Consider the following 23,410-nt stretch of genomic DNA (forward strand, 5'->3'; position numbering starts at 1 on the left):
AATTTTATAATACTTCATCTGTATATGCCATTGTGTGAAAGTGAATTCTGGTGTGAGAAAGAGAACATTAGGACTTGATTCTGTTTTTCATTCTGAAATTTATCCTATTAGCGTTATGAGAATGTTGCCAGAGCAAAATTCTACAATTGTTATATATTTTCTGCTTTGTTATAGGTGCCTGTGGTGGTCATTGACAGCTACTATTATGGGAAGTTGGTGATTGCACCACTCAACATTGTTTTGTATAATGTCTTTACTCCACATGGACCTGATCTTTATGGTAAGGGCATTATGAGATTGGGGAAGAGTTAGGAGATAGCTTAATTTGCCTGAGCTTTGAAATTTTAATTCACTTGCCTCATTTTATCAAATATAGCATTTCTTTGCTGGTAAAATTTTTTTTTTATTTAAAAATGACATTCAAATATAGCACAGTGATGATATGTTGACACTAAATATTTTTCCTTGATTATTGTGATATTTAGGTCTAGCTTTCTATTAGTCCTGCTGTTATTCTCAATTTCAAAATAGTGAGGACTGTGTTGGATATGCCATGGCTTTTGATACTATTTTTTAATTAAAAGTTACTTTTTTCTCTTCTCATTGGAAAATCAGTGTGATAAACATAAGAAAATAAAAACATAATTTCATAATCTCCAGATAGCTATTGTTAACACATTAGAATATATTCCTCTAGACATTTTTTATACATATACACATTTGGCATTACTTTTTCTTTCTTTTTAAATTTTATTTTATTATATTTTGTTTAGTTGACATATATTAGTCTCAGGTATACAACAATAATTAGACATTTATATAATTTACAAAGTGATCACCCCAATAAATCCAGTACCCATCTGACACCACACAGTCATTACATTACTACTGATTATATTCCCTATGCTATACCCTACCTCCCCATGACTATTTTGTAACCAGCAATTTGCACCTCCCAAGCCCCACCTCTTCACTTATCTCCCCAATCCCCAATCAAAATGCTCTCTATATTTATAAACTTGTTTCTGTTGTTTGTTTATTCTGTTTTCTGGATTCCACATATAAGCGAAATTATATGACATTTGTCTTTCTCTGACTTACTCCACTCGACACAATACTCTCTAGGTCCATCCATGTTGTTACAGATGGCCAGATTTCATTCATTTTTATTGCTTAGTAATATTCTGTTGTATGTATGTATCACCTCTTCTTTATCCATTCATCCATAGAGAGACACCCAAGTTGTCTCCATATCTTGGCTATTGTAAATAATGCTTCAGTGAACATTTGGATGCACGAAGTAGTGTTTTGGTTTTCTTTGGATAAATACCCAGAAGTGGGATTACTGGGTCTTTCTTTGTCTTTTGTTATAGTCTTTGTTTTAAAGTCTGTTTTGTCTGGTATTAATATTGCTACCACAGCTTTTTTTGCTTGTTTATTTCCATTTTCATTAAATTTTATTTTCTATCCCCTTACTTTCAGTCTGTGTGTGTCTTTTGATGTGAAGCGAGTCTCTTATAGACAGCACATTGTGTAAGGGTTTTGTTTTCTTATCCATTCAGTCACCATATGTCTTTTGATTGAAGCATTTAATCCATTTAAATTTAAATTAATCGTTGCTAGATATGTACTTTTTGTCATCTTATTATTTATATTTTAGCTTTTTCTTGTCTTGGAAGCTCTTTGTCCTTCCATTCTAAATGATAGCTTTGCTCAATAAAATAATCGTGATTATAGATCCTTGCTTTTCATCACTTTGAATATTTCATGCCAATCCCTTCTGGCCTGCAAAGGTTCTGTTGAAAAAGCAGCTGACAGTCTTATGGGAGCTCCCTGGTAGGTAACTGATTTTCTCTTGCTGCTTTTAAGATTCTCTCTTTGTCTTTTAACCTTTGGCATTTTAATTATGTTTTGTCTTGGTGTGGGCCTCTTTGGGTTCATTTTGTTTGGGACCTTGCAATATATTCTTCCAGACATTTTAAACACACACACACACACACACACACACACACACACACACACTCACTCACTCACTCACTCACTCTCTCACTCACTCTGTTACTTTTTCTTTTTTAATTCTCATTACTCCAGTATCAAGCATTAAGGGAGAAAGTTTAGAAAAAGCTTAGCAAATGGGAGGATGGGTAGTGTTGATATAAGAAATGTCCAAACCTGTAGCAAATTTTTATGAGTTTCTTTGAGCCAAATTGATGATATATGCTGGGGAGCAAGTTCTCTGGAGAATAACAGTTGCATACCTTCTTTTTTGCATTTGAAATTAAAGAGGGAACACAAGGAGGATTACATAAAGGTTGGGGAAAACAAGGTGGAGATTAGATTACAGGTTAAGGTTATGTGCTCTCTTAAGGGTGGTCGAGCGTCAAAAGGAGGAGTATTTTAAAGGCCTGTTAACCTACATGCACGAAAACAATGCACAGGGCTTGCTTAAGGCAAAAGATAAGCCCTTTACTAAAGGAGTTATATGGCTGGGGCATGACTACCTACCAGGACCTGCCCAGTTAGGAATTTATGATCAGATTACCCAGTGAGATTACTTTTCATAGAACCCCGTTTTTCATCCACAGTAGTTTGGCCAATTAGGATAAAGAGGGGGAAAAAATGGAATGTCTTTAGTCTGGGGATGCAATCCCCATTTTACCTCCATTTCTACCCCTTCCCAGATGCCTATGTCTCAGCCATTTTTTTCCTTTTTTTCTTCAGCTAGCCGTTTGGCCCCTGAGGACATTTGAGCTAGTGAAAGCTGCAGAGCTAGAGATCTTTCTGATCAGATCATCCAAATCAGTAAAAGTTTTGTGAGACAGTTTTTCATTAAAATAAGTATAATTTCTTCTACCTTAATCTTTTGAAGGTCTTAGAGCTTCCATATATGTGATTATCTTGAGACTCTGCTATGAAGGAGGTTAATATTTTCTCTATCCATGTCTCTTGTCAATATAAACCATGCTTACCATTTTTCTGTGCCACTCTGCCAATAGAGCCAACAGATTGAATGAAGTTTAAGTAAGCATATGAATGAAACTTAATTGGGTCTTCTGGGATTTGAGAAACATTGTCATTTTAGATAGCAAGTAATGGGTTAAAATAAAGTGTTTTGTTCAGTGAACTGACTTCAAAAACTGCATGGTTAGAGAATAATTGCTAAGTGAAGGAATTTTAATAGACTCCTTTTTGGCTCTCAAATCCCCAAGGATGTGAGAAAAAGCTCCAATTTTAAGCTTTTGCCCCTAGATGTCTCCCTTTAGCTAGGAGTTGCATGTTTTAAATTGTTTGTTTTACTTAGTTTAATTGTAAAGTTTTATTTGATTCTACAAGATGAGGGAGACTCCTCTTAGACCCAGATTGCAAGTTAGAAATTGATTTACATAGAACTTATTGGAAGCATGATATGCATTATGTGTGAGTGAATAAATTGTGTTCATTTGAATTTAATTTTGAAAAATTGGCTTCTCCACCTTTTAAATGGGTTATAACATATTGATATTCTGACTGCTTATTTGTAAAACTTTGAGAGTATATGAAAGTTACCTATTTTTTTAGTCTTCTAGATTGATAAGGTTTATAAATCTGAAAATAAGCAGATTGGTAGGGAGAATAGGAAAGAAAGAATAAATTCTGATTTAAGTTTATGTTTGTGTTTTAACAGTGGGCCAGTCAGGGACCCCCATGGTGGGTTTTCGGGATCCAGCAGAGCAGTGGCCGGTCTTTCCCTGGACTCTAGTGTCTGCTTTTCATTTTGGCCAACATTTTATGGGGAAGAGTCCTTGGAGCTCCATTCTGCCTGCATCGATGAATCTGGGATACCTTCAGTTCAGATATTGCTATTTTGGATATAGTTTCCTAATGATAGAAAAAGCTTTGTTGGGACAGTGGGAATTGTCATACTAGGCATCAGTAGGACTGATGTAAGGCTCTAGTCAGCCAGACTTTTAGGGGGTTGTTCATTCATTCATTCATTCATTCATTTATTTGGAGGTAACATTGGTTAGTAATACTATGTAAATTTTAGGTGTACAACATTATTATTTGATATCTGTATACTCTATTACATGCTTACCACCAAAAGTCTAGTTCCTATCTGTTACTAGGAACTAGTTGTTCCTTGATGGTAGAAGTTTTGTGCCTTTACCTCATCTTTGAACTTGACAATTTTCGGAGGGTGTTCTGATTTCCATTCTTTTAAAGAGTGTTATCTCCTTTTTGCTTTAGCAGGTCTGCAGAGAGAATACTTCTTCCATCTTAGGAGCAGGCAGTCTTTGTGTATTCTAGGTCTTGGAGGAAAATTGGTCATGGATGGATGGATGGTGGGTGGATGGATGGATGATGGATGGATGGACGGACGGACAGACAAATTATGGAGTACCCATCAGATTACATTAGTGCCCTGAGCCCTGATCTCTGTAATGTCCTAGAACTATTTTGGTTAGACCTGTTGTGTACTAGGTTGAGATTTTCTTGATACCAAATAAGAATAATAGAGATAAAAGTACTTCTTAAGCCACAAAATACTTTATGATTATCAGCTAATTTTATTATAATTGGTGAGTCCATTCAGGAAATATCAAAGACTTATCTTTTCTAGCTATGGTAGACATACTGTTTCTTATCTTAATATTAAAAATGTGTTCTGTTAGTTTTTGCATACATCCTTTAATGCTATTTCTTATGCATAGGAATTATAGTAAGCCTCTAAATACTTCTTGAATGAATTGATCAATTGATTTGAGTTAAAGAAACCTTGAATAAATTGGTTTTGAGCATTTATCATGTGTCCTCATAGAACTTGCAGACACACGAATAGATACAGTTCAATGTATTGCATGCTACAGTGAAAAGATAGGAAATCATAGGAGGAAGTCCATCTGGTAGTGTCAAGAAAGACTTCTTAGAGTTGGTGGTCCTTGAGCTGAGGCTGGAAGGAAAAGTGGGAGTTTGCTGAGTAGACACAAGGGAGGTTCATTTCAGACAAATAGAATGTCAAGTGTAGGGACTGCTGAGACAAAAAGATCGAGTACTGAGTTCTTAAAAAACTTGAAGTAGTTTACAGCATTAACTGAATTTTAGGTAGGAACTATACAGACATGAGTAAGATAATTTCCATCTCTCTGTCATGATTGTACTAATATAAATATTTACTGTCTCTATGGTTCCTGGTTTTCAAAGGGACCTTTCTGTGCTTTCTTGGCAAGATAGCATATATTAACGACACATTCCAGACCTGAGCATGTCTTTTGAAGCCGGGGGCAAGAAAGTTTTTCATATCTATTAATTACAATAGCTCCTTTTTGCTATTGAATGCCTACTGTATACCAGACATTTTACACATGCAGTCTGCTTCTCCCTATAAGAACTCTGTAAGATAGGCATTATATATCCTTATTCCCAGATGAGGAAACCAAGGTGGAGATGGTGAGAGACTTGCCACGTAGTTAAATAAGTGAAATGGCAGAAATAGGATAAGAAGCCAGGGTTGTCTGTCTCTAAAGTCACTGAAAACAACCTTAGCAAAACCCTGGGGTTTAGCTATTGAGATTCTACAAGAGAATAAGCTTTCAAAAACATCAGAAATTGTGGGTCCTAGAAGATAAGACCCCATCTGTAGAATGGGCAGGAAGTTGTACCTTTGAAAGCCTGGTACAGTTTGGCTTGGTGGGTGATCAGGAACCCCTGGAGAGCTTCGATGGCAGGATGACATGCACACTGGCAGGCTCTTTCATACTGCACCAGACCCTTGTCGAATAAAAAAGAATGTTTGGGCGAGGTAAAGAATACTTGGCATTTAGGAAATTTAGAGTAGTGTAGATGTAAAATTGCAAAGTCTTAGGTAAAACATCTCTATGGAGTCAAAGATCAAGAGGTGAAATTTAGTGTTCTAAAAAAGAAAGTGGTCCTGGCACTGATTTTGCTTCTTATCCTTGTACATTTTGAGTTCTCAGATGTTGAGGCTGATAAGTATTTTCGAGTAATGAGTGAAGAGTGGTGCTCCCTGATGAATACACATGTCTAGAGAAGGCGGGAGGACAGGTAAAAGAAGCACTCTTCCTTCAAAAATAACAACAGGTCTGTTCAAGGATGTCACTTTGCAGCTTAGAATATGATCCCTGCCTGTTTATTGTTTTATCAACATTTATTAGATCACTGGACAGGAAACTTCAGAAGGTAAAAGCGAACACCCTCTATTAGAAGGCCCACAGTTTCCCATTCGTGCCCTAGCAAAAGATGGAGCCCCTGCGGAATCTTTTGAGACCTGCTTGGAGTTGATGGCCATTCAGCGCTGTTCTACAGCCTTCACTCTTTTGTTCATCATTTTTGTTGAACCTTGGTGGCTTCTCCCTCTTGGTGGTGCAAACTTGACATTTATAGGATGGTTTACTGTAATTTACCTCCTACAATGCTATAAAATTATTAGCCTATAAAACAGTTCCCCATCATTCAATCTATGGAACAGTAAGCATCCCTTCTTTTAACTTCTTTCAAAGCTCCCTTTAGCTCATTCAAATGAAAGGAATTGAGGCACTTTTCCTTAAGAAGGAGATTGGTGAGTCACTCCTTGCAGAGACCCTGCTTCCAGCTTTCTTTCACCTTACCTTTTGCACCAGTTCAGTGCTTAGCTTGTCATTCTGAAGCAGTTTTTCTGCTTGGTTCAATTTTCTGAACTATTTGATACTTTTTGCACAGCAGCATTGAATATCTCCCTGGAGATAAAAGTTCTTACTCTTTTTTAAGGCAGATGTCTCATCAATTAGAGGATTCACTGTTTTTGTCCCTTTTTGCCCTTGGCTTATCCCCTAATTTTTGTCCCATCCTTTAGGAAAGTAACAACCTAGCTGTGAACTTGGTCTATGAGCTCTTAACACATAGAAATAATTGAGTTTACCAACTTAATACTTTCGGTTCTTCAACTCAGAGTTCAGTATACCTAGGCAAACAGATAGCCTTAATAAGAAGGTATAGTAAGTTGTAGTAGAGACAAATATTTGCTTGAAACTAAAGAGCTTCCCTGAAAAAACAAACAAAAAAACATGTATTTGCAAGAATCAAAGAGAAAGGCTTTTTTTCTATTGATGCTTAGCGTCTGTAATAGATGAGGTAAAAGATGACCTCCTTTCACTTTGCTTTTTCTTCTCAGGCTCAGATTTCCAGAATTTGTTAAGGAAAAAGGTGGGTCCAGGTTGATAGCACTGCTTCCACACTGGCAGTCAGGAGAGAATTGTGCAAAAGCTTACCTCTCTGGAAACCAGACTCCGAAAGGACTCAATTTAGAAAACATGTCGTTAAATATTATTTAAAATCCAGAGAAGACATATTACTTGTTTTGAAAATAAAATGATCCGTTAGTTTTCTGTAACTCAGAAAGTTATTTCTAAAGAATACAGAATTTAATTGTCTCTCATGAATTTGACCTGGGACAAGACCTCTGTGTTCCTAAATCATTTCAGTCATTGTGTTCAGACAGGAAGGAGTGAACTTTCCCAAAAGGTGACTCACAATTGAACTTGAGTCCTTCCTCAGGGTACCCCCCTCTCCCTCTTATTCCTTCTCTAAATATTTCTAGCATTATAGATTTGGTTTCTAATCTTATTTTGCTGTGCAAGCTGCAAAAATGTCAGGTTTTTCTGACTGTTCCTCTGCCTTCTGATTACCCTTTTAAGCAAAGCTGATTGCAGGAAATTGCTGTGGTGCAAGGCGGGTGTCACAACACACAGTGATTAAAATCTGCATGTGTCATTCAGTGCCTGATTGAAGTAATCACACAAAAGGGACGAGCAGATGAAAAACCTGCTAAATGTGCAGAGGGGAGCTGTTTCTCATCACTCGGATTTAAGGATTTTGAGTTAAAGAATCAAAGCTAGTGTGAGTAAGGCTTGTGTTTTCAGTCGTTTTGTTTCATTCTAAATCTTCAAAACTTCTGAGCAGGATCTGGGTCTCTGAACATTGTTTTCCTAAGGAAAACAAGTTTTGCTATTTATGAAACACAAGGGTCCTTATATACATGGCTATTAAATAGTGGTCAAGCATATCAAGGAGAAAGATACTAAAATGTAAATGGGATGAACAGGTGAGAACGAAATGGCAAAGGCCTCAATAGCTCAGTCCTCCAGGACTGCCCCCTTCCCACTTCAGATGCCAATGGAAAATCCAGGTTAACGCCTGTGCTTCTAACCGACCAGCTGTAGATTGGAAGTTCCAACAGCCCCCTCCTAGGGTTCAATGAATTTGCTAGAACGGCTCACAGAATTCAGAGAAACATGTACTTGCCTTTACCAGAATTATAATGGACACAAGTGAACAGCCAGATCGAAGAGATGCATAGGGCAAGGTATGTGGGAAGGGCTTGGAGCTCCTATGCTCTCTGAGCATGCCACTCCTCCAGCAGCACTTCTGTGTTTACCAACCAGGATGCTTTCTGAGCTCTGTCTTTTGTGAGTTTTTATGGAGGCTTCATTATAACAGCTCGACTGATTAAGTCATTGGTCATTGGTGACTGAACTTTATTGCCAGTCCCTCTCCCCTCCCCTGAGGTGAGAGTTCAAGGGGTAGAAATTTCTAACCCTCTATTCACAAGGTTGATTCCCCTGGTAACCAGGCCCCTTCCTTAGGGTCCCTAAAGTCTCCTAATTAACATAACAAAAGACACTTTATTACTTTTATCACTTAAGAAATTCCAAACATTTTAGGAGTTTTGTACCAGGAATGAGGATGACGACCAAGTATGTATTTCTTATTATAATTCAGTGTCACCACTAAACTATTTAAATTATTTGATTGTTCTGAAAACGTGTTATTCCTATTCGGGCATGGCTATTTGGGCTAGATATAGTGGTCAGTGTAGAAAATACAGCTTAATATTGGAAACGTGATTCTGTCATGACCAATCTCATTCTCTTCACATCTCTGCTCTTACGCTTCCTGTATGTGGCTGAGCATGGGAAGAATGGGCTTGTGGACATTCCTTAAGTTGGGACATTGGATCACCATTACTCCAAGGAAGAACATTATAGAGTCAAACAGTGTAATAGGTATTGAAGGCATCCACTAATGATTTCTTCTCTCTTTGTCTCCCGTAGGTACAGAACCCTGGTATTTCTATTTAATTAATGGATTTCTGAACTTTAATGTTGTCTTTGCTTTGGCTCTTCTGGTCTTACCACTGACTTCTCTTATGGAATATCTACTGCAGAGATTTCATGGTGAGTGGCACAAGGGATGATAGTTTTTTGGGGAGAATAGAGCAAGTAACAATGTATACCAAAAAGCGAAAAAGAATCTACCTGTTTATCCTCCATATTCTTCCTATGACAGTGGTCAGCTTACTGAATATTCAATCTATATTTGTAGATTATTTAGACCCCTGTTAAGATCTGGTTAATTATTGCAAGTTAAACTGACAAGGAAGAGCTTGATATCCCTTAAAGTGAGGAAGTCAGTATCATTTACAGAACCACCTAGGGATCTATGGATCTGTGGATCTCAAAAGAAAGGCCTATTTGAGTCTCTTCTGTTTTTTAAAGAAGGGTGTGTTAACACTTCAGGTAGATTGCTTAAGATAATCAATACTAGAGGCGAACATTCTTTGGGAAATTACTTCCGCCCAAAACTTGCAAACTAAACCGTATAGGGATTCCCCCAAATTGGATACTGAAGTGAGAGAAGCTTTAGACTTCCTAAGAAGCATGATATTTCTCTTTGTTCCGTTTTGCTTCTGTGTTTGCCATATTGTGGAAGGTTTGGTTTGTCATTTTTTTTTTTTGCTTCCTCTTATTCTGTATTACACAGCTAGTGTTTTCTCAAGTTGTTATAACTCTGGATATCTAGTGCCCATAGTTTCTTTTATGGAAGACAGCTTTGAGCAGAAATGCATATGAGATTTGGAAAGAGGTTTTATTTCAGACTTTTCTGATTTGGATGCAACATAAACGATCCCTTCAGCCCACCCACCTCCATTCTGCTATTCTACTATTAATGGTTTATAAAGAGTTCACTGTATTATAATAATAGGATATGAAAACAACCTTCAGAGTCACTTTTGTTTGTTTGAGGACTTTTAACATAACCTTAATGCCATTATTCTAACAAAATTAACAGTCATTCCTTAATATCATCTAATAGCTAATTGATATTCAGATTTACTACATTGTCTAAAAGATAACTTTTTACAGTGAGTCTGTTTAAAGCGAGATCTAAACAAAGGTCATATACTGATTTTTATGTTATGTTTCTTAAGCTTTTTAAGAGATTCCCCATGTAACCTTTTTTCTTCTGAAGATTTGTAAAGAAACCGGATTATTCACCTTGTATAGTATCCCACATTCGGATTCAGTCGTTTGTTCCATTGAGGTGATAATTTATTCCTCCATTCCTTGTATTTCTTAAGGATCAATTTTTAAAAAAACCAAACTTTTTTCTGACTATAAAAATAATTTATGCCTGTGTAAAATTTGGAAATGCTTGTGTTGTAAGTATAAAAACAGCACATTAGGCTGTTCTCTACAGTAAGAATCCAATTTTGGTTTAAAAATGTATAATACACACACATGTCCACCTAGTGGAAAAATGAGTGCTTTCTGTTTTTTCTGTATATTTTTTGTGTATTTTATAATATGAGCAATACTTTTTTTAAAATAAAAAACATAAAAAAGTATAAAGAAGTAGGAAAGAAATTACCTGTTTATCCCATCATGTAGTACAACTGTGGTTACAATTTTATATATTACATGGAGGACATTTCAGAAATTTAGACCATATTTTTAAAATGTATTTGCTAGTTTTTAAGATACAGAAGAGAAAAAGATTGTTTGCTTATAGAAGATTTAAGAAAATTCCAACGTAAAGTACTTCCTGAGGAGGTATAAATTTTAAATTATAGCCTAAAATCTCATGATAAAATCTTAGAGTTAAAAGTTTAAAAGATAAGCTTGTTATTGCAACTCAACTCAACTCAACTCAATAATTTTTATTTCTAAAGAGTTTTTGCAAACATATAATTTAGGAACGCTAAACTAGGCATTGCTTTAGGGTGGATGTTGGTGACAGTCCTGATCTTTTCATCTAAACTTACTGTTTATAGATGTAATGGACACCAGGAGGCGCTCTCTATCTACCATTTGCTAGAGAGTCCTGTGCACTGATCATTATCACTAATATAAGCACAGTAGGGGATGCCTTCACTGTGGGTTGCAGGCTTATCACTCAGTGTTCATGTACCTAACCACAGGAACTTTCCAGCAGGTGCTTGGGTCTTTGTGTTCATTAAATTCTTTTAATTCTTTCACATGCTTTAAGTACATTTTGGTTCCAATTTGGGGATTCAGAGTGGATGGGTATTTGCAGAAGAGGAGAGAAAACTTGATCATTAAACTTCTTTAAGAATGCTTTTATATTTGCTTTAAAATAAACTCTTTGTCATTTGTGGCTTGACTAAAACCGGTGATGGGTTTGAGAATTGAACTCTTTCTTTCCTTTGATCTGTAGCTATTTGAACAGACCGATTGCTATGAAGATTAATGTATTAAACAGAACATAGGAATTAAAACCCAAGAAATGAGTTTATATTATGCTTTTGGTTAATATCAAGAACCTTTAGTCTTAGTGGCAGGACTCATTAGAGAGAGATGGCATTTTTTTCTTCATCCAGTGTAGAAATTAAGCTCTATAACCCATTTACCTGACCTTCATTTGTGTTCTAGCCAAATCCAGTATTGTACCTCCCTTTAGATGTTGGATCTCTTGGGAGAGCTGAGGTGTACATACCTCTTTCTACTTCTTTATTTCATCAGAGAAAGTGTCAATACAAGAGTTGAAACATTTCATAGGGTGCCCTATGGCATACTTTCTAGTGTGAGATCGAGAACACTGAAACTAAATTTGTTGTTTTGTTCTAATATGGTGAAAGGTGGATATTTTTCTGTGTTTTACAGTTCAGAATTTAGGCCATCCATATTGGCTTACCTTGGCTCCAATGTATATTTGGTTTATAATTTTCTTCATCCAGCCTCACAAAGAGGAGAGATTTCTTTTCCCTGTATATCCACTTATATGTCTCTGTGGCGCTGTGGCCCTTTCTGCACTTCAGGTGAGTTTCAGGGAAATATATTTGTCTGCTTTATTCTGTTTTACTTTTTAAATTGTTCATAAAGCTTAAAGGCAAATTATAAAATGTTTTCCACCTTAGATATTTTATACATGCATTAAACCTGATGCATATCATGTTATTAAAGCTTTATTTAGTGATTGCTTAGCTGTTGATTGTATTCTTATTTGCTGATTACATAGTTGCAGTGTTAATTTGAGCCTTGTCTATTGCCAACAAGAATCCAATTACTATTAAAGAAGTTTTTTTAAGTCATTGTATGGGCCTACCACAGAATGGTGGCACCACAGCAGAGCTAATGGAATGTTTGCTCTTCAACTACAAGATCAGAATAGAATTGAACTGTTTGGGATAACATCAGACTGTTAGCAATAAGTGACACTTTGTAATCCTGGCTTAAAACCTGTCCAGGTCAATTCCCTATCAGAATTAATCTTTAATATCTCTGTATTTATGGTCTCAGAAGCCTCCAGCCTCTTTTTTGACCTCTGCTACCATTTGCAAGTGGCAGTAAAGAATAATTAGAGCATAGGTTTTTTTTTCCTTAACAGAGACATAATTCACAAACCATAAAATTCACCCATTTTAAGTGTGCAATTCAGTAGTTTTTAGTATATTCAAAGATATGTGTAACCATCATCACAGTCAATTTTAGAACATATTCATCACCTCAGGAACTCTGTACCCTTTAAATGTCATCACCTCCTTTCCCATAACTCCCCAGCCCTAGACAACCACTAATCTATTCTATGTCTCTATGGATTTGCCCATTCTGGGTATTTCATATAAATAAAATCATAAAATACATAGTCTTTTGTGACTGGCTTCTTTCACATAGTGTAATGTTTTTAAGGCTCATCCATGTTAGGATGAGAGTTATAAGTAGTTTTAAATGTAATTGAACTTCATTGCAGATAATTTTTCTTTTACAACTTTCTAAATTAATTCTACTACCTTAACAAAACACTTTCTAGCATTTTCACCTACATTTCAGAGTTTATTATGGTTGTAAGTCTATATATAACTTTATATCCTTTTTAATATAATTATATCATAACATTCTTTATGTTGCCCTATCTATAACCATCATTTAGTAGCAGTATATTTTTCTGAATTTGCTATATCATTATTATATAATAGGTAATATATAACATATTGAATGGGTTATATATGACTGGAAATATTAATATAATTTATGTTAGGGTTTAGATTGCTCACTTATTTTGGTATTATAAGTAATACTAGGATAAATGTCTTCATGTAGGTATTTGGATTGTTTCCTTGGGACAGAGTCCCAAAAATACGAAAGGAGTTCAAACAAATTTATGGCACTTGTTATATATTGCAAAATTGCTTTCAAAAGTAGTTCTGGTCTAGGAGGGAAGGAGGGAAGGAAAGACATCTAATGGGATGATACTCAAAGACTGCAGAATTCATGCATATATATGTATATCGTAATAATATTAATCTAGTCTATAACATAGTTTAGCAGATAATTAACACCATTTTCCTAATGTTCTTTGAGAGAAATTCTTTTTTCTTGTTTAATCATACGACATTTTGTTGGTACTAAAAACTTTGATGAAAACGTCTCCACTAGGAAAGTAAAGATTAATACTCATTATATCAAAATAGATTGAGATACTTCATATATCGAAAAAAGCTACTAAGAAGAATTTTTGTTTAAATGTTAAAAATAAGTAAATAATTAGCACTCTCTGCACTAGAGAAATATCCAAATAATTTTCCTATGAAGCTAGTGAGATTTAATCCTCAGCAAGCCCTCTGGCTGGGCTGACTTGCAGCTTTAATCTTAGAACTTGGAGTGGGTACCTCACTGTTTGCAAATGCTCAGACTGTTTTTCCGTCTTGGTGTTACTGTGATGTTTTGTGATTATGTAAATTCTGCAAGGTGTATTTTTTTATTTCAACACAGTTTTCTTTCCTTCTAGAAATGTTACCACTTTGTGTTTCAGCGATACCGCCTGGAGCATTATACTGTGACATCAAATTGGCTGGCGTTAGGAACACTCTTCCTGTTTGGACTCTTATCCTTTTCTCGCTCTGTGGCACTGTTCAGAGGTAGATAAACGGAGAATGTCTCAAACCATACTTGCGAGGCCCTTCCTTCACCTTGGCTTTGCGTAATGCATGATTGTTTAATACAATTCAGCTTAAGCTGGGAGGAGCATTTTTCTATAAGGAGAATCTGTGGACTTAACATTAAGACTGGGATATGACATCTATACCTTAAGATTGAAGAGAAGATTGAGAATTTCTTTTAGTGTGATTAACTATAAATTTTTTCTCTGTTCTTATTGACTTTTTTTTCTTAAAAGGATGCTTTTTCCTTTTAAAGGGTGAATTAAGGAAGTTTTAAACTTAGGATGCAAATTTGGGGTTCAATTCCTGTGATTATATTTTTACTTATATCTTTATTTGGATCCAGAATATTAAAGTGTGCTCGAGAACATGAAGTTTAAAGCATGGAAGGGTATAGAGAATGCAACAAAAAAAATTATTTTAAGTAAAATAGGACCTCTGCTGTAACCATCTTTCTAACTAAATAGAGACATTTTATACTAGTAGAGTGTGCTTCCTGCTGGAGTTGCTCTGAACCTTCATACTCTTAAACATCATGTGGATTACAGTGGGACATTAGCATGCATTATAATTAAATGTCAGAATCTCATCTTACTTATCTTTGGCTTTCACAAATCTTTCTCCCTTCCAGGGTATCATGGGCCCCTTGATTTGTATCCAGAATTTTACCGAATTGCTACAGACCCAAGCATCCACACTGTCCCAGAAGGCCGACCTGTTAATGTCTGTGTAGGAAAAGAGTGGTATCGATTTCCTAGCAGCTTCTTTCTGCCCGATAAGTAAGTTGTCCTTTAATTCCTAGAGTTTTAAGTTAAGGAGTAAAATAGCAATTCTTTGGCACTGTCTTCTTAATTTTTCTTTCATTTTGGATTTTTCACAAAAAGTTTCTGAATAATTTACCATTTTGAGAGTTGGGGGGTCTGTACTGTGTGTGCATCCATCGTCTGTGTTCAGTTGACTGAGTACTGTGTCTGGTTATGCACCCTGCACTACTGCCCTTAACCACAAAGGTCTGGGGTCTTCTAAAGACACTTTGGGCCCTGGGCTTCTGCTGGTGGTACTTCCTAAAGATTTATATTTAAATTTCTATAATTGTCTGATATTAGTTCACTTCTAAAAGTGATCTAGAAACTCCAGGAAGAAGAGTCTTTTTAGAGAAGAAATGTTTATTATTCAACAACAGTGAAAGTTCACCAATGTCTGGACACTGGGAAAAGCTGTGGTTAAGACATCTGTTCAGCATTCCTTTAAGCTGTCTGTTGTTGGAAGTGATAGTATAGATTATGGAGTTCCTTATTTGCTTAATTTGGACAGAAAAGAGCCCTATTTAGGGAAAAGGGATGTCAGGTTACAGTGAGTTCTTACATTTCACTCTTCTTTCTATCTACCTGATGGATTTGCTTTAATTTTCATAAGTCTCTCTGACGGCGTGGTAATTAGCAATAAACTTTGATGCTTCTCTGGTTGTTTGGTGGCATGACCATTTGGTTGCAAATTTCATTGCTGAAAGTTGGTGAAATAGGTTAAGAGACCTCTAGCTGAAAATTTCTCAACAAGTTTGGACATAATTGTGACCTCTGCCTCTCTGCTCCCTGGTTGAGGTTTTAGCAGAAATATTTTTTTTCTCCAAGTGAAATGAAATGTTTTTCATGTGAATTTTTTTTTTTTTGGCTTGTTTCAAGTACATTTAGCAATATGAGTCCCCTGTGTTTTTCTTATTCTACTTATTTGTGTTTCTGACAGTTGGCAGCTTCAATTCATTCCATCAGAGTTCAGGGGTCAGTTACCAAAACCTTTTGCAGAGGGACCACTGGCTACCCGGATTGTTCCTGCCAACATGAATGACCAGAACCTAGAGGAGCCATCCAGATATGTAAGGGCAACATTCTCCTGTTACTACTTTGAAAAGAGTCTACTCCTAAAATCTGCTGGCATACATATTAGAAAATTGATGAAATGGGAATTTTTTAGAAAGTGATTTCTTTAGGGTGAGGGGTATAACTTTTGAGAAAGAATGAATAGTATCACTTTTATTTTTAAATTACCTCCTTTATTTTCTATGTACAACATATAACAATATATTTTCTAAGCTGGGCTGGAAATTTTCTTATGATGAATTTGAATCTCATTTTGAAACACATTCTGAAAATCTGTAACATTTCTTGGCCCATTAAAATACTTGGTGGAGAACTTTCAAGTTATCAGTAGACATTTGACCTAGTATATTCTATTAGTATATTCAGGTTTTCGCAAATAGACAGTAAGGCTATTTTCATAGTTAGTCCATGGAGCAATATCTGTCAGGGCCTGTGCCCTTCTACCCATTTGTCTTTACTCACTTTGAGATCCTACATAGATTTTATTTCAGTTGCTTTGAAAGATGACATTTTTGCCATCTGATACCAGTAAAATTCTTGATAGCGGAAAAGGTAAGAACAATAAAGTAAGTTCTCTTGGTTCCTAGAGACAGTAAAAAATTATTTTATAGAATTATTAGAAAGCACATTTTTGGGCAATTTGTCTGTTAAAGAAGCTTTTAACAATTTAAATGTCACATACATTTGGTTTAGGTTTTCTTATGTTATATACTTAAAATGCAAAATACCAGGATTTCTCAGTTCTCTTCTGAAGCAAACCTGCAACCATATCTGGCCTTTTGTCTCCCAGATTGGGGCTCGTTAGACTTTCGTGGAGACCCTCTGGGCTTATGAGTGAGATTCTTGTTGTGTGAGCTTTAGCTATCAGCTAAGGAAATGGACATCATAAGATACAAACTTGGCCTGGCCCCCTAAGAAGGTAAAATATGTATGTAGTCGACTAAGTAGCTTATATGAGCACTTTCTTCTAAGTTCAGCCTCTGATTCCTATAACAGTGGAAATACCCCCGCCCCCGGCAGGGTAAACTGTTATTGGTCATCTTCATTTTAGCTGCAGATACGTTCCTGAGAGCAGGCTTTGGTGTACAAGGGATCACCAAGGGGACACTGGGTAGTCAAAAGAGTGAAATGTTGTCAGAGCTATGTTTTAGGGAGAGGTAGCATAAGGCAGTAAAAGTGAGCATGGATATTGGAGTCAAGTAAGCCTGAGTTAAAATCCCAGGTCTATTATTTTAGTGAGCTTTGGCAAATTAGTTAACTTCTCTTTAACTAATTTAAGTTTTGTATCTGGAAAATGGGAATAATAATATTTACATTTATTTGAAGATTTATATGAGATTAGATAGTATATCTGTCATATTTAGAAAATAGTTTTTGGCATATAGATTTTCCCACAAATGTTCTTAGTCAGAAATCGGTTTATCAATAGATTAGTGGTAAAGGAACCCTTAAGAGGATTTATAATCTGCCCAAATCTGTCTCTCCTTTCTTATTTTTATTGTTCCCCAACCTGATTTTTATTCTAGTCCATCCAGACTCACCATTATTTTTTCTGCCCCAATAATTTTGCTTATCTTGGTGACTACTCTCTTGCTCTCTGAAGACTTTTCCCAACTATATAAGTCCATAGTAAACAGTCTTTCCTTAAATGCCTAAAATATTTCTTTATAGCTCATTTAGCCATTTAATTTTGTTGTCTTTTATTATGTAAATATTTCTGTTATGTATGTCATGTCTTTCCCCATCGGATTGTGAATGACTGAACCTTATTTTTTTGTGTCCCCCGTAGTGTCTAGGGTAGTGCTGTGTACCTAGTATTTAGCCTATACATTCTTTCTTACTTGGGAAATGAATATTCATCATTACTGGGATAGTGATGTTGAGAGAAAACCAACTGTAAAATCCACAGTGGCCTTTTGTCATTTCTTAGGCTTTTGTCACTGGTTGTCTCTGGTTATATCATATTTCCATATTCTCTGTTTCCAGGAGCTTACATTTGGTTAAGTGACTCTATATTAGCCATACCCAAAAGGTGAAGATTTTTCAGAATACTGGCTGATAAAAGCAAGGACAAACAAGTTAGATATATTTGCTGAGTGTGTAGTGTCTGTCATTGTGCTTGCCCACTTTTCTATGGTTGAAAATTTTCATTCAGAGTTCGTTTTAGGTTTTCCTACATGATGAGAAGTGCCATTCAAATCCAGCCTACTCATCTTTGACCCTTTGGAAAGTAGAAGAGGCATTTGATGGCTTACTGTGAATTCTACATGTACTGTGATCAGGGATTCAACTCTTTTAATTAACTGTTTCCTCTGATGTTAAAAGTAATATATGTTTATTGAATAAAATAAAGCTATTAATAAGAAAAATAATCATCCATAATCTCATTAACCAAACATTAAACCACTGTTACCATTTGGATGTTTTTTCTTTTACTTTTTTCTTTTGCATACATATGTGCATATATATGTACGTGCATACTTAACAAAAATCTCAATTTTTTTTTTTTTAAATAATGTTTTAGTTCTTTAAGAAATGGTGCCAGGATCAAGACTGTAATGGCCAAATAACTTTGCAGGACACGTAGGAGTACATACTGTACTATATTTATGTTTGTTACTTCGGTTATCAGTCCTGGTTTTAAGTCTGGATTCATTCAAAAAGGCAAAATAATTGTGTTCCCTATCTTTCCTGAGCATTCTAAATAGCAGCATTATTTTTATCTGCCCTTTGGCTCTGAGTGACAGGTTTTAGCCAACCTCTGGCTTTAATGCTGAGTGATTTGGGTCTGTCTCCTATTTCTAGTCTGCATAGAAACTAGGAAACATGCATGACCTGCTTTATTTCACTAGCCAACTTTACCTCAGAGTTTATCCAGAATTAGAAGGGAATGTTTGTAAAGGTTCTGTGGTTTCTCCTGCATTGTTATAACTACATTGCAGAAGTATATTTTTTTTGCTTCATATCTTTTTATGGTAGATAATGAGTAGCTATTTAATAACCCATTATTAAGGCGGCATTTTTATACTGGCATATGCCAAGATTTTCTTCCAGGATCGAGGTCTGAATTTAGAAGGTACATTTAGTTTACCTTGAAAAAGACCTCAAGTTTGCTTATAGAAGTGGCATTGGAAGGGTTGCAGCCTGTGAATTAGTGGAAGGATTATCTGAAATATGACAGAAAGTTATAATGCCAAATATGGATGGATGTGGCTCACAACACACAGTAAACTGAAGAAGCCGGGAGATATTTGAGGGTATGCTTGTATGTGCTTTGTATGTTCCTATGCTGAAGAGTTCAACTGAGTGCAGTTTTCTGGATTCATTCAGTTTTTCTTGTGAATTAAATGACAAATAAGCAAATGCAAAAATTAAATTATGCTTAGATTATTCCTTAATATATCAGTTGACATTAGAACACATTTGCATTTTCAAAATGTGTTACAGTAGAACTGACTGTATATTCAGTCAAAGCTTTCCATAGCTTCTTTATCCCTGCTTTTACCATTTAATCCATAAAAGAATTATGGATTTGGAAGGGAACTTCAGGTATCATAAAGTCTGTAATCTCCTCATTTTATGGGCAAAGAAACTGAGGCTCAGAGAGTTTGTAACTTGACAAAGATTAGTCCTAGGATAATAGGCTTGGTTTCAGAATTCCCTGATCTCTTCACACCTCCTCTTCCTTCCAAAGCCATAATAGTTTATACCATAAGTTATATAACTTGAATACATGTTTTCATGCAATGGTTAATCATTCTTTGATGTAACAGGGCTGCATAGACATTAAGAGGTTGAACATTACTTTTTTAAAAGTTACTTTCCATTTCTAGAGCTCTGTTATATATATATGCCAGGTACTTTACGTAGTAATTATTGTGTTTATTAGTTAACAGAAATAATCAGGGTCTGCTCCTTTTACTTTTTTCTCTCTTCTTTTTCTCTCTTAATCCTTTATCCAACCCCATAGGAAGTTCCTATCCAATAGGAAGTTCTGATTGAAGGATAAAATAAATTGCCCTATAGATATTTTTACTAATTGTTATCACCCTTGAGTATCAAAGTAAGCAGATTCAAATTGCTATAATATATGCAGGAGAATCAAATTGGAATCTATTAAGGATTTAAGTGAAGGCTGTTCACAATGCTTCTTTAAAATTAATTCCCTAGTATCCATTGTGTTGGCATTTAGAAATTAAATGTTTCCATGATCTTCCACCAAACGACCAAGAGTTTTTACCTGTGAGTTTATATTTTTGTAGCACAGTAAATTTTTACTTGTAAATTTAAAGATTCAATTGATAAATATGTATTTAGCAAGGCTATATGGTAGACAATAAAACTATGAGACAGTCTGTGCCTCTGGGCGACAACTACTTTTTAAAATTTAATTGGACTATAAATAAAAGAAGAAATGAAAAGCCAGAAAAATACTTGAAATCTTTCCCAAACATTTGAATATTTCTTCTTAGGCCCCAGCATTCCTATTTTAAAAAAAGGAAATATCATAGGACAATGTCGATGGCTGGAAAAATGATGTAGTGGCAAGAACACTGGGCTGAAAGTTAGGAGAACCTGTGATTCTTTTGTGGAATAGATTGAAGTGTATTTTCTTATATGTCTTTGTGAGTTTCCAAGACTCTTGAAATAGCTTTCCATTTCTCTCCAATTTGTTGTAACTACACCTGAAATCCAGCTGCAGTGTTAAATTTCAGCTTATCGCACTACCTGTTTTCTCATCGAATATTTCATGGTGGCAAAACTTATCTTGAGACATGCCTTCTGAGCCATGGGACCTCATGACCAGAGATGGAACTCTGTATGCTGCTTTGCCCCTAAAGAGATGAGTATCTGTTAGGGACCCACCCACTGTGCTGTGTCACACTATCTGAGTGTGAAAATATTGTTTGTAACTTGAGAAGATATCACTCTAGACCCCATCCCTGGCAGACTCTCTGTAACAGCTGATGAGGAAAAGCCGCGAGAGTATTAATTATTGCCCAGCTCCCCTTGGCTCACGGCCGTTCCAACAAAACGGACACCTTTTATTATTATGGATATCTTGACCTCTGTCTCAGGCTTCTTTTAGAATATGTATTTTTGTTTACATCTGAGGTGGCATTAAATTGTCATCCTTAATATACATACATTTATTGATAAGATGTAAACAATGTGATGTTGGTTATCAGTAAATTAATTTGAATTCCCCACCACCACCTTTTTTTTCTTTTGTTTTAGAGGTGCTGATTTGTTCTTCTCCAAAGCATCTAGTGGGTTGTTAGAAACTGAAAGAAGTCACATTTCTTTCAAAATGAGTCTTGAATGCTTGTATTTTACAAAATTTTAAACTAAGGCATATTTTTAGCTTCGACAGCTGGTTGATATGTAGCCTGTGACTAATGAAATGAAACACATTTTTGTTTCATGATCATGTGTTAATGTCACCCTACAATTTTGTTATTTTTGATGTAAGAAAGAATGATTAAATCTGAAGAAATAAAAAAACGAGCTCTTTGGTTACGCTTTAAAGCAGATTTAAATCAGGTCTTTTGATTTTTGAATTGTAGATGATGTGGTTATGGAGTGTGGTCTCAGATTTTGCACCATGAGATATTGGTAAAATTGAGAGAAGAAACTCTTCTTTCTGTTTTCACTTTTTGACCTAAGGGGCAGTAGTCACTTGGTGTTACTAGGGATTCAGACTGACAAATGTCAAACTGAAAATAGTCACAGTAAAACAATATATATAGCATGATCAGATTTTGTGAGGAAAAATATCTGCGGAGAAGAAAGTCTGGGACATATACTAATAGATTGATAGTGATTTTCTTTGGATGGTAAGATTATTGGTGATTTTTAAAATGTTTCAAAAAATGTTTTTATAATAAATAATATTTTCCTTTCATTATTAAGAAAAATAAATTACCATAATAGGGACTATAGATATCAAATCTTTGAAACTATTGAGAAGATCTCTGGTATGCTTTATAAATAACACTCGGCATGCTGTTAGTTGACCTCTGATTTTCCTGTCTTTGAGCACAAGAACCTTCAACTTAAAATTAGGAGATAGATTTTCTATTAAGTAATTTTTACCTTAGTCTTCTGGCCTCTTCTTAGTTAATAATTTCAATCATTATATCTAAGACTACTTTTGCTGCTCTTTCTGCAAACTATATCTAGTTTGCTTCAAAGAAATGAATGTGGTTTACCTATTCTAAGCTATGAAGAAAAAAATTTTTTAAACCTAAAAGGATGCTGCTGTGACGAATTGACTGTATAGTGTAATATCTTAAACTGTTTCAGACGGGGGGGAGTTAAAGAATTGAGTGAACATTTTTTAAAAATTAAATAATTTGCCTATTTTTGAAGTTCAGACAAAAAGCCTGTCTATCCAGAAAGTGTGCCAGAGACTACCTAATGACAGGGGCATTCCTAACAGTCCTGGATCACTGGCTTAAAAAGACAGTGATCTGGAGACAACCATCGGAATGGGAAAATATATTTGCAAGCAACACCTCTGATAAGGGCCTAATATCCAAACTATCAAGGAACTCATACAACTCAGTAACAACAACAACAACAACAAAAAACAATCCAATTAAAAAATGGGCTGAGGACCTAAACAGACACTTCTCTCAAGAAGACATACAAATGGCCAACAAACATATGAAAAGATGCTCAACATCGCTAGCTATTAGGGAAATGCAAATCAAAACCACAGTGAGATACCATCTCACACCTGTTAGAATAGCTGTTATAACGGGACAAGTAATAACAAGTGATGGAGAGGATGCAGAGAAAAAGGAACCCTCATACACTGCTGGTAGGACTGCAAATTGGTACAGTCACTATGGAAAACAGTATGGAGGTTCCTCAAAGAACTAGGAATTGATCTACCATATGATCCAGCAATCCCTCTGCTAGCTATTTACCCCAAAGACTTGAAAACATATATCCAAAAAGATATTTGCACACTGATGTTCATAACAGCATTATTCACGGTGGCCAGGACATGGAAGCAACTGAAGTGTCCTATGATAGATGATTGGCTAAAGAAGCCGTGATACATATATACAATGGAATATTACTCAGCCAGAGGAAGAGATGAAATACTGCCATTTGCGACAACCTGGATGGACTTCGAGATAATCATGCTAAGCGAAATAAGCCAGACAGAAAAAGTTGAAAACTACATAATATCACTTCTTTGTAGGATATAAATCTAAAAGCAACAAACAAACATGACAAACAGAGACTCATGGATATGGACAGTGGACTAGTGGTTACCAGAGGGTAGGGGGGTAGTGGGGAGGTAGAT

At 35.6% G+C, this 23,410-nt stretch overlaps 1 protein-coding gene across 1 annotated transcript in view; it reads left to right on the forward strand.

Moving 5' to 3' along the window:
- ALG9 (ALG9, alpha-1,2-mannosyltransferase) overlaps positions 1-23,410 on the forward strand; it is an 84,954-nt gene that overhangs the window by 21,790 nt on the left and 39,754 nt on the right. The window contains exons 9-13 of the mRNA XM_011365412.2: positions 9,087-9,209; positions 11,937-12,091; positions 14,062-14,191; positions 14,844-14,991; positions 15,956-16,085. Coding sequence (XP_011363714.2) covers positions 9,087-9,209; positions 11,937-12,091; positions 14,062-14,191; positions 14,844-14,991; positions 15,956-16,085 — 686 coding nt within the window. The remainder of the gene's footprint in view (positions 1-9,086; positions 9,210-11,936; positions 12,092-14,061; positions 14,192-14,843; positions 14,992-15,955; positions 16,086-23,410) is intronic.

The sequence above is a fragment of the Pteropus vampyrus genome, unplaced genomic scaffold (assembly GCF_000151845.1).
Source record: "Pteropus vampyrus isolate Shadow unplaced genomic scaffold, Pvam_2.0 Scaffold110, whole genome shotgun sequence".
Classification (NCBI taxonomy): domain Eukaryota; kingdom Metazoa; phylum Chordata; class Mammalia; order Chiroptera; family Pteropodidae; genus Pteropus; species Pteropus vampyrus.